Below are 12,162 nucleotides of genomic sequence, written 5' to 3' on the forward strand. Positions count from 1 at the left end.
AATTCAGGATTTGACTTGATAACCCAGGCATGGTATGTGAAAAGAGCTCCGTGGAGTAATCTCAAGTGTGGGCTGCAGCATCCTTCACTTTTGGTGTGGGTGAAGGACACAAGGAAAGGGTTTGCTCCTGACCAGAAGCCTGCACTTACGACTCAGTGCTTGCATTTTTTTAAACTTCAGAAGAGGAGGCGATAGAGCTGGAGACTGTTTCAGCAATGTAAGCCAAAAACAGTTCCTGATGCTCCGGCTTTAAAAGCAGTGTACCTACTTCCAGAAAGCAGAGCCTTACAGGCCTTCCAGAGCTACACCATGATGCAGGCTCAACACCTCCTGCCTTAGCTGCTATTGTGTTTTTGGCACTACCAGCAGATGCACCACCACCACCATCAGTACCAGGTGGCCCCCCACGCCCATATCCGTGTCTTCTTCCACCATACTTCCTCATGTTTTGGAAAATGGACCCAAAATACCAGCAGATATATGGTACTGTATCAGAAGCATACAGCTCTATACAGTCTAGGGATAACAGTAAATCTCCGTATATATTTCATGAGTCATACACAGACGCTCACAGGCTCAGTATGGATTACCCAATAAAATAAAAATTTGATAAAGGGTACAGTATCATCAGATACAAGGTTTATATAGTATAGTGTAAACATTCTGAATCTCTGTATACATTTCAGGAGGCAGACACAAACGCTCTCAGGCCCAGTATGGATTACACAAGAATATGAAAAGCTGTAAATGGGTAATGTAACACAAGCGTACAGCTGTATACAGTGTTGGGGTTATCTTAAAGCTCCAAATATATTGCCGGAGTAACAGACAGACGTTCACAGGCTCATTATGGATTACACCAGAATCTTAATAGCTAAAAAGGTTACTGTGTCAGAAGCGTACAGCTGTATACAATGTTGGCCAAATTTTAAATCTTGGTATATATTTCCGGAGTCACCCTCAGACGCTCACTCAGTCTGGGTTTGACCATAATAAAAAATTTTGTAAAAAAGGTACTGGATAACAAGATAGCAAGTATATATATTATAGGGTACAATTGAAATCTCCATATACATAGTCCCGTAGTCACTCTCAGACGCTTACTCAGTATGGATTTGACCGTAATACTAAATGTCAAACAAAGCTACTGTATAACAAGATACAAGCTGTATCAAGTATAGGGTAAAAATTGGTATCTCCAATTCACCGTATATATAGAAGGCGCAAACCACACACGCTCACTCACTACAGATGATACCGTAATACAAAATTTTGAACAAAGGTACTGTATCAGTACATACCAGGTGTATCCAGTCTAGGGGTAATTGTTAATTTCCGTCTATACTTCCGGAGTCAGACACAGACACTCACAGGCTCAGTATGAATTACACTAGAATTTAAGTAGAAAAAGGGAAAGGTATTCGAAGCGTACACCAGTATACAGTGTTGTGGTACTTTTAAATCTTCGTATATATTTCAATCTCAGTAAGTCAGTCCAGACTCTCCGCTACTGGAAACTACATGGATACAAGTACAGACGGAAAGTCGAGTGTTAGCAGAAATTTGGGAATTACTCATCGCGGGAAATCATCCCGATAGATGTTGCAGAGGCGATACAGACCCTCAATTACTGTGTTTGTGGAGACAGCGAAAACGGTTCTTTATGAAGAAAGGATTGCTTTATCGCAGTAGCGTTGATCACATCACCGTTACTCGTCTCCATCAAATTGTGATCACAGGGAGAGATGTAGACATGGTCCTCACTGCCTATCATGATGTGGCTGGTCATTTTGGAGTGCAAAAGACAGAAGCCACAGGCCGTAGGCGATTCTATTGGATTGGCATGAGAGGAGACATTGAAAAATGGTGGCAGGAATGTCACACGTCTGTGACTATCACAACTGTGAAAGGTGATCATAAAGTACCACTGCATCCGCTTGTAAGTTGACATCCATTTCAAATGGTAGCCATTGATCATCTGAAGGTAGAGGCCAGCAGGACAGGCCATAGATAGATCTTAACCATCATCCATCAATACACCAAATTTGTAGTGGCCGTCCCTGTGAAGGATTTAACTGCCCAGACTACACAGCGGTGGAGAAGGGAGAGGTAAGTATTGCAACTTGCAAGTGCTGTGGCCATGACCAAGCAGGGGGGGCACACTCGTGGTCAACGGTACTGGCACAGGGCCCCTCATAGTACGCTAGTGTGTCTGACGGCGAGTGGGCCCACCACCATCAGAGACACTGTATTGTACTATGAGGGGCCCTGTGCCAGTGCCGTCGGCCATCAGTGGGCCCATCCACCTTTTCAGATCAACGGCACTTGCCCGGGTGCACCAGGTGTTGACCCCAGCCCTTGGGGGGTGGGCAGCCCAGTTAGGGAGGTTTAAAAAATGGCATATGTTGATGTGTTGGCTGGACATTCAGCTGCTGCAAACGGCGGAATTGGGCAAGTCCGAGGAAGAGGACAAAAGCGAGGCAGTTTTCTGGCAACCTATGTGTCATCAGGGGAAGGTGGGACAAAATCCTTTGAAACCCATGCATGGTTCATTTTAATAAAGGTTAGACCATCAACATTTTGGGACGACAGACGGATCCTTTTTTCTGTCAAGATTGATCCAGCAGCACTGAAGTCTCTTTCAGATAACACACTAGCAGCAGGGCAAGCGAGCTCCTGTAAGGCATATTGTGCCAATTCAGGCCAGGTGTCCAGTTTAGAGGCCCAATAGTCAAAGGGGAATGACCTGTGAGGGAGAACATAGATATGGGAGGAGAAGTAGTTTGTAAACATAGTTGACAACTGCTCTCTCCTGTCACTTTTAATCGATGCAGTATTAGCAGTCGTGTGATTGGTACTTGAGAAATCATTCCACAACATGGTCATTAAACCCCTGTCTCCAAAGCAACTTCGGCTGTGTGCACCACGAACACCTCTTCCATTGTGCCCACTACGGCTCATGGGAGAACCAGCACCGCTGCTGTGTGCTGGGAAAGCTTCAAACAAACGGTTTACCAGAGTTGCTTGTTTGTAAGCCAATATTATCTCTACTCTAGGTTCTCCTGTGGCATGATGTTGTGTAATTTGCCTTTGTACCGTGGATCAAGGAAGCTGGCCAGCCAGTAGTCGTCATCCCTCATCATTTTGGCAATGCGGGGGTCCCTTTTTAGGATCCGCAAGGCATAATCGCACATGTGGGCCAATGTTCCAGGTGTCATGATGCACTTCCACTGCTGGGTGGAGGAGCTCTTTCTGGCAAATCCACATCCCTACAGTCACGCACAAACACTTTACCGTACCTTGGAACACCAACATTTTCTCTTGCCCCCTGAGAAGCATGCTCCTGCCCAAAATAATCATCCCCCTCATCCTCCTCTTCCTCTTCCTCTTCTTCCTCCACCTTGCCCAGGACAGTTCCCTGACCAGACAATGGCTGACTGTCATCAAGGCTTCCCTCTTCCTCCTCCTCCTCTGCAGATGCCTGATCCTTAATGTACGTCAAACTTTGCATGAGCAGACGCATAAGTGGGATGCTCATGCTTATGATGGCATCGTCTGCACTTACCAGCCGTGTGCATTCCTCAACACACTGAAGGACTTTACAGAGGTCTTTCAGCTTTGACCACTGCACACCAGACAATTCCTTGTCTTCCCTCAAACTGCCTGCCCGTGTATCCTCCCACAAATGCATTACAGCCTGCCTCTGTTTGCTCAGCCTCTCAACCATGTGCAGGGTGGAGTTCCACCTTGTTGCAACGTCTATGATTAGGCGGTGCTTGGGGAGGTGGAGCAATTGCTGCAGCTTCTGTATACGAGTGGAGAGGACGCTTGAGCGACAGATGTGCGAGCACAGTCTTTGCACCTTATGTAGCAGGGATGTTAACTCCGGATAATTATTAAGGAAGCACTGCACCACCAGGTTCAAAGTGTGAGCCAGCAAGGTTTGTGTGCAAGGCCTATGGCTGCCACAAAATTACAGCCGTTATCACTGACTACCTTGCTTGGCTCAAGATGTAGACTGCCCAGCCATGACTCAGTTTGTCGCTGCAAGTAGTAAATGGATGGACAGTCGCACTCAGAAAATAAATAATCTTTGCAAAAGAGTCTTTGAAGAAAATTTTTTATGATTTTTAATTCATGTGAGATTTTTCCAATGGATCAAATAATGAAACACCGCAAACAAAAAATAAATATTCCAAAGGTGAGTATTATATGGTTACGTTTCGACCTAATCCTAGGTCTTTCTCAAACCATACTCAATAAAAGATTCAAGGTAAACAGCAGGGAGATTAATTGCAAAGTCCCAGTTAGGGGCTGGTAGCGTGTGGGAGGCAGGAGTCTGCGGTGATGTCGATTAGGTCGAAACGTAACCATATAATACTCACCTTTGGAATATTTATTTTTTGTTTGCGGTGTTTCATTATTTGATCTATTGGAAAAATCTCACATGACTTAAAAATCATAAAAAAATTTTCTTCAAAGACTTTTTTGCTAAAATTATGTATTTTCTGAGTGCAATTGTCCATCCATTTACTACTGCCTGTGGTCTATCCACGCTCAGTCAGCACCTCTCTTTATAGCAAGAGTGCACGTCTTTTTTCTTCTACTATGTCGCTGCAAGTAGTCGGCCAGCACCTCGGCGGTGTGTCTGTTGTCACCCAAAGACATCATCTTTAACACCACCTGCTGAAGCTTACTACTAGCTGTTCGATAGTGGGACACCTCGTGTGCAACACTGGCAGCTGCGGATGGAGTGCTCATGCGACTGCGCTCTGTGAGCGAGTTTTCGCTGATGGAGGAGGAGGAGGGTCGAAAACCTACAGTCAACTGTTTCCTATACCGTGGGCTAGGCAGCACTGTTCCACCGCCGCTGTCCACTGTGGAGCCTGCATCCACACTAACCCAGCACGCAGTGATGGACACGTAACGGCCTTGGCCATGCCTACTGGTCCATGCATCTGTTGTGAGGTGCACCTTTCCACTCACTGACTGTTTTAGTGCATGGACAATGTGGTCTTTCACATGCCGGTGTAGGGCAGGGATGGCTTTTCGAGAAAAGAAGTGCCAACTGGGTAGGTCATAGCGTGGGACAGCATAGGCCATGAGCTCGCGGAAAGCTTCGCTTTCAACCAAACGGTAGGGCATCATCTCTAATGAGATTAGTTTGGCAATGTAGGCGTTCAAACACAGTGTACGCGGATGAGAGGACGAGTACTTACTTGTCCTACTCAGAGTGTCTGGTAGGGTAAGCTGGACTGGAGAGCTGCATATGGGGGAAGTAGCAGTGGACCGGACGGAGTGAGAGGGGGTTGGTGATGGTATTGGTGGTGATGGCCTAGATTCAGTGTTGTGTTGCAAAACCATTGTGATTCCCTGAGTGCTTTGGCCTTGCGACACCTCAACATCTAGTGCTGGTGGTGTGCTTAACAATGGCTGTGGTCTTACAGTGGGGGAAGCGATGGAGCATTGCTGGCTACCTTCATTTGGAGCAGATGCACATGTGATACCTGAAGTTTTGTAGTCCGTCCTTGCTTGAAAGTGCATGTTGATTAAATGTCTAAGCATGCAACTGGTATTCAAATTTCTGAGTTGTTTTCCTTGGCTAAAGGTCCTTCCGCACTTCTAACAGGTAACCTTTGCCTCACCAGTAGGATTTTGGACAAAGAAGTGCCACATTGCACTCTTCCTACTATGGTATACATTTTCTGGCCTTGCACGTTGTGATAAGTTGACCATCTGGCCAAGCTGTCCTGCAACTCTTTTAGTTTTTGTTCCACGTTTTTGGACAGCTACGGACCTGCCAGATAACCGCTGCTGCGATGTCAATGCCTGCTGTGGATCCTTCTCCTTATCTGAACTATTGCCAGCGCCACCCTCCTCCCCCAATGGATGCCAATCCGGGTCAAGAACTGGGTCATCCATCACCTCCTCTTCAAAGTCATCTGCACCTTCCTCTTTACCTTCCTCTGTGTCACTGTGTAAAGTGGTATAGTATGCGGGAAGGGGCACCTGAGTTTCATCAGGGTCAGATTCTGGCTCAGTAGACTGCGAGGGCAATGTAGTGCTCTGGGTCAATGTACCAGCAGAATCATCTAGCAGTGGCTGAGCATCAGTGCACTCAATATCAGATTCAACTTGGACTGGGGAATTCAGGATTTGAATGGATAACCCAGGCATGGTATGTGAAAAGAGCTCCATAGGGTAATCTGAAGTGTGGGCTGCCGAATCCTTAACTTTTGGTGGGGGTGAAGGACACAAGGAAAGGTGGTTTTCCTGACCAGAACCCTGCACTGACGACTCTGTGCTTGCAGGTTTCAAACGTTCAGAAGAGAAGGCAATAGAGCTGGTGGCTGTTTCGGCAATGTACGCCAAAACCTGTTCCTGATGCTCCGGCTTTAAAAGTGGTTTTCCTACTCCAAGAAAAGGGAACCTTACAGGCCTTCTTGGTCCAGACGATGATGCAGGCTCAACACCTCCTGCCTTAGCTGCTACTGTGCTTTTGCCAGAACCAGCTGATGCACCACCACCATCAGTACCAGCTGCGCCCCCTTGCCCACGTTCGCGGCCTCTTCCACCATACTTCCTCACGTTTGGGAAAATGTACCAAAAATACCAGCAGATAGATGGTACTTAATGAGGAGCGTCCAGCTGTGTAAGGTGTGTTAAAAAATTAAATCTACGTATATATTTTGTTAGTCACAGACGCTCTCACAGTATGTATTTGACCGTAATCCAACAAGCAGATAGACGGAACTGTATCAAAAGTGTACAGCTGTATTCGGTTTTCGTGTAACTAACAATCTCCGTATATGTATTTAAGGAGTGTCACACACACACGCTGACTCTGTATAGATGTGACTGTAATGTGAACGGCAGATATACAATACTGTTTGAGAATCACACAGCTCTATAGGGTGTCTGTATGGTTTTGACCATAATCAAACAGCAGATGTACGAAACTGTTTGAAAAGCGGACAGCTCTCCAAGGTGTAGGTCTGGAAAAATGGAAAATCTCCTCTGCTTGTTTTTCCAGAGTCACACACAGATAGCTCCTATTTGTCCGTGATACAAGGTGGTACACGGTAATGTATGAGGAGCATACACCGCTATTTGGTGTCTGTATGGAAAATGTCAATCTCTGTCTATTTGTATACAAACTGACACATGCTGTCTCTGTCTAGTTTTGACTGTAATCAAACAGCAGATAGACAGCTGTCCGCTTTTCAAACAATTTTGTATATCTGCTGTTTGATTACGGTCAAAACTAGACAGAGACAGCATGTGTCAGTTTGTATACAAATAGACGGAGATTGACATTTTCCATACAGACACCAAATAGCGGTGTATGCTCCTCATACATTACCGTGTACCACCTTGTATCATGGACAAATAGGAGCTATCTGTGTGTGACTCTGGAAAAACAAGTAGAGGAGATTTTCCATTTTTCCAGACCTACACCTTAGACAGCTGTCCGCTTTTCAAACAATTTTGTATAAGGTGTAGGTCTGGAAAAATGGAAAATCTCGGCTTGTCTTTCCAGAGTTACACACAGACAGCTTCTATTTGTCAGTGATACAAGGTGGTACACGGTAGTGTGTGAGGAGCATACACCGTTATACGGTGTCTGTATGGAAAATTGTCAATCTCCGTCTATTTGTATACGGACTGACACACGCTGTCTCTGTCTAGTTTTGACCATTATCAAACAGCAGATATACGAAACTGTTTGAAAAGTGGACCATACGGTATACGCTATACAGTGTCTGCATGGAAAATTGTCAACCTCCGTCTATTTGTATACGGACTGACACACGCTGTCTCTGTCTATTTTTGACAGTTATCAAAGAGCAGAAATACAAAACTGTATGAAAAGCGGACAGTTCTCTAAGGTGTAGGTCTCGAAAAATGGAAAATCTCCTCGGCTTGTTTTTCCAGCTTCTATTTATCCATGATACAAGGCAGTACATGGCAGTATGTGAGGAGCGTGGACCGCTATACGGTGTATGCATGGAAAATTGTCATACAATTGTGATACAAGGCGGTACACGGTAGTGTGTGAGGAGCGTACACCGCTATACGGTGTCTGCATGGAAAATTGTCAATCTCCGTCTATTTGTATACGGACTGACACACACTGTCTCTGTCTATTTTTGACCATACTCAAACAGCAGATATACAAAACTGTTTGAAAAGCGGACAGTTCTCTAAGGTGTAGGACTGGAAAAATGGAAAATCTCCTCGGCTTGTTTTTCCAGAGTCACACACAGATAAATTCTATTTGTCCGTGATACAAGGCGGTACACGGTAGTGTGTGAGGAGCGTACACCGCTATACGGTGTCTGTATGGAAAATTGTCAATCTCCGTCTGTTTGTATACTGACTGACACACCCTGTCTCTGTCTATTTTTGACAGTAATCAAACAGCAGATATACAAAACTGTTTGAAAAGCAAACAGTTCTCTAAGGTATAGGACTGGAAAAATGGAAAATCTCCTCGGTTTGTTTTTCCAGAGTCACACACAGATAGCTTCTATTTGTCTGTGATACAAGGTGGTACATGATAGTGTGTGAGGAGCGCACACCGCTATATGGTGTCTGTATGGAAAATTGTCAATCTCCTTCTATTTGTATACGGACTGAAACACGCTGTCTCTGTCTAGTTTTGACCATAATCAAACAGCAGATATATGAAACTGTTTGAAAAGCCCACAGCTCTCTAAGGTGTAGGTCTAGAAAAATGGAAAATCTCCTCGGCTTGTTTTTCCAGAGTCACACAGATATAGCTTCTATTTTTCCGTGATACAAGGTGGTACACGGTATTGTGTGAGGGTCCTACTCTGCTATATGGTGTCTGTATGGAATATTGTCAATCTCCGTCTATTTGTATACGGACTGACACATGCTGTCTCTGTCTTGTTATGACTGTAATCAAACAGCAGATATACGGCGAAACCCGACTTTAGCTAAAATTGGTGATTTTTGAATTTGACCCTCCCGTTTCGCTCAACTCTAGTGATAACCTATGGAGGGATAGTAGGAGAGTGATAGCTACATAGTTGCATAGTTTTGAAGGCTGAATGAAGACCTTATGTCCATCTAGTTCAGCCTATTCCATCTACACTCACCTGGCGGAGTTATGACAGGCCCAACCCCTATGAAGGCAAGAAGAGGAACGTTATTCTCTTGTAGACTCTGATTTTGTCTAGTCTACGAAAGTTGAGCTTCACCAATCTGACACTGTCGGAGAAAGAAGGTTCCGGCGCTCACCAGAACCTTCTTCATCCACTACATTGTTTTCCATGAGTACCGCTTGAATTTAAGTGCCGACCTACCTCCCTTTTTATATTGAATTGACACTGTCGGTGGACTGTGTAATTGTGGATGGTCATGTTTTCTCCTATGTAAACAGTACAGGTTACCTGTATGTCATTAACAAATTTGTTTTAGGTAGATTTTCTATGACATGATATTTACTTTTCTTTTATAAATCTCTAGTTTCTACTGCTGCACAATTTGATTAAAATGAATAAAACAAAACTGTGGACCTTACTGTTGCCAATTCATCAAACTTTCCAAACAGTTCATTTAACAGCTTGACCAGTTCTTGAGCTGTGCACTGGGACGCCAAGCTTGTGAAGCCAACAATATCTGCAAATAAAATGCTGAAGAAAAAAGACAAATGTTAGCAATTATTTACCTACAGCAATACTCCTACATACTCAACACTCCAAAACTTCCATTTCAACCAAATTAGGGATGTGTTGAATTAATAACAGGCTAATGCAGTTATAATTTCATGAAGTTTTCCAGGATTAGGATCCAGTCCCAAAGGGCAAAGGCTGGGTTATTGACACTAACTGAAAAACCACATGGTTATTATTAAGAAACAATTAATTAACAATATTTTGGAAAAGTCAATTTGAAAACCAGAGAGAAATGTCAAAACAGGTGCCAACCATTTCTTGCCAATAATGTCGGGTATTACAGTGGCATGGAAAAGTTTGTGCAACTTGCTTAACTGTTCACAATAACAGTAATTTTGACCAGTGGAGTCCAAACTTTTACATACCACTGTATATATTCTATCCTATCCTTCCTGTCAGAGACACCGCACTACACTTGCTCATAGAGCCAGTGCGCGTGTCCTGAGTACAGAAGCAGTGCTAAAAGTTACCTGGGGAGCAGGGCCGCAGAGGTGACCAGGCGTGCTTCAAGCTAATAGTGTCAGGGTCCAGTCAGCGCTGGAAAGTAAAGAGGCACGGGACCTGCGGACACTGAAAATGAGCAAGCTGGCACAGGACCTATGGTCGTGTGACTGCAAGGGGGCGGGGCTTAGCATCCTGCTTTCAGATATGACAGGACACCATACAACAACTCAGAGTCAGGCAAAACGGAGGTCACGACAGTACGGGCAAACGAGGTACAGGAGGGACAAACAGACGGGTAGTCAGACAAAGCCAGAGGTCATACACAAGAGGGCGACGTGGTACCAAGGGGACAAGCAGAGAAAAGTCGGGTCACAAGCAGAGAGTCATACACGAGAGGTAGCGCAGTACAAGAGGGTCAGGCAGAACTCGTAACGGGACAGAACCAGATCACAACCAAGCAGGCAACAAGTTATCAGGCACAAGGCACACGTATACAAGAGGTCACTTAACTCAGCCGAGGGCAGGAGTATAACTGACACCGGACCCAGGTCCAGTGAGCACTAAATAGCCTCCTTCTGCCAGAGAGAGGCAGCACAATTAACCCATAGTCTAACCAGGACGGGTCAAAGCGAAATCCCGTCCTGGATCATGACACATATAAGCAACTTCTTAACTCCCTATTCAAGAAAAAACAATCTACCCATTTGCCTGAAGAGATCAAAAGTCACACAGTTATAAGGGGAAGATCACCAATTCTCCACTCCTTCCTGTATGCCACCAGCACTGTCCCCTGCAGGTCCCTTCTTCTGCACACAGACTGCTATGAGAACTGCAGAAATAGTCCGCTCCCACTTCTGCCCCAGATCGAGTTAGATCATGGAACATTTTCAAAATGGCACTTAAAACATAGGTACCTTTTAAGCAATGTTGCATCAAAGAGCAAATTTAAAAAAAATGCATGAAAAAGCTCTGCTCAGTGATGATGAAAGAATGTTATGTGACAGCTGATTGATATGATTAATTACCAGCTCTGCACAGATGCGCTAAAAATGAGCTGTCATTCAAATTACAAGGGTGTACTTACAGTGGTCATTTACAGCATGGTGATCGGAGACTGTAGTTGCTCAGTGCCACCATCACTGAAAGCTGGTGGCTCACCGGAGGAAAGAAGTTCATTTTCTCCAGGTAGCTGTGCTTTCACTAAGGCAACCAGGCAGCAATATAAAATGTTTTACCCTATATCTACAGGTAAATAGCATTTCCTAAGGTGACAGGTTCCATTTAAATTAATTTTTATATAGAATATTTGCTATCAATGCAGAAACACACTATTTTGACCACTTGACTCAAAATGGGGTTCTGTCTTTCTGTAAAATTCTAGCACCAGAAAAAATCCTCATAAATGACTATGATCCCTTCAAATAATTCAATGACCAAAAAGAGCAAAATGAAGGACAAAGAACAAATATATAAGAAACCGCGTGTTGTGGCGGTGAAACGTGCGTCGAGGTGCACTACTACAGGTGGCTACCCCAAATTGCATCATGGCTGCAGGTAAAAACTTTTGATATGCTATGATATACTGTTTCAGCAGCTATGGGCATTGGTTATCTTAAGGATATTGAACATTTACATATTTTTACGTGTGGTGTTCTATTTATTTAAACTAGACGCCATAGTTATCCGTTTATTTGGACGGATGTTGTTTGATTCATATTGTATGTCTCTTTGTATGCATATTGTGCAGCTAGGGTATTTATGCAGTATTACTTTTGGCACATACCTTTGCACATAACCTCATTTGGGCGTTATCACCTGTACGCTTCTTTGTGTATTGCTCCTTTCTATGTGGTACTCTATTCTATTGAATTGTAATGTAGTTTTTATGAGATATAATAAAATTTGTATTTTTATACATTCTTATATATTTGATCTTTGTCCTTCATTTCTGTAAAATTCTGCTCATCAGTTATCTATCAAAGTTTTAATATACAGTGAATATACAGCTGTTATT

General features: G+C 44.0%; 1 protein-coding gene across 1 annotated transcript in view; it reads right to left on the reverse strand.

Annotated features, from left to right (window-relative positions):
• Positions 1–12,162, reverse strand: part of ADCY1 (adenylate cyclase 1) — a 1,907,157-nt gene that overhangs the window by 1,191,723 nt on the left and 703,272 nt on the right. Inside the window, exon 4 of the mRNA XM_073549833.1 lies at positions 9,551–9,662. Within this exon, the coding sequence (XP_073405934.1) occupies positions 9,551–9,662 (112 nt within the window). The remainder of the gene's footprint in view (positions 1–9,550; positions 9,663–12,162) is intronic.

The sequence above is a fragment of the Dendrobates tinctorius genome, unplaced genomic scaffold (genome assembly GCF_039654945.1).
Source record: "Dendrobates tinctorius isolate UK_male_01 unplaced genomic scaffold, ASM3965494v1 ptg000162l, whole genome shotgun sequence".
NCBI lineage: Eukaryota > Metazoa > Chordata > Amphibia > Anura > Dendrobatidae > Dendrobates > Dendrobates tinctorius.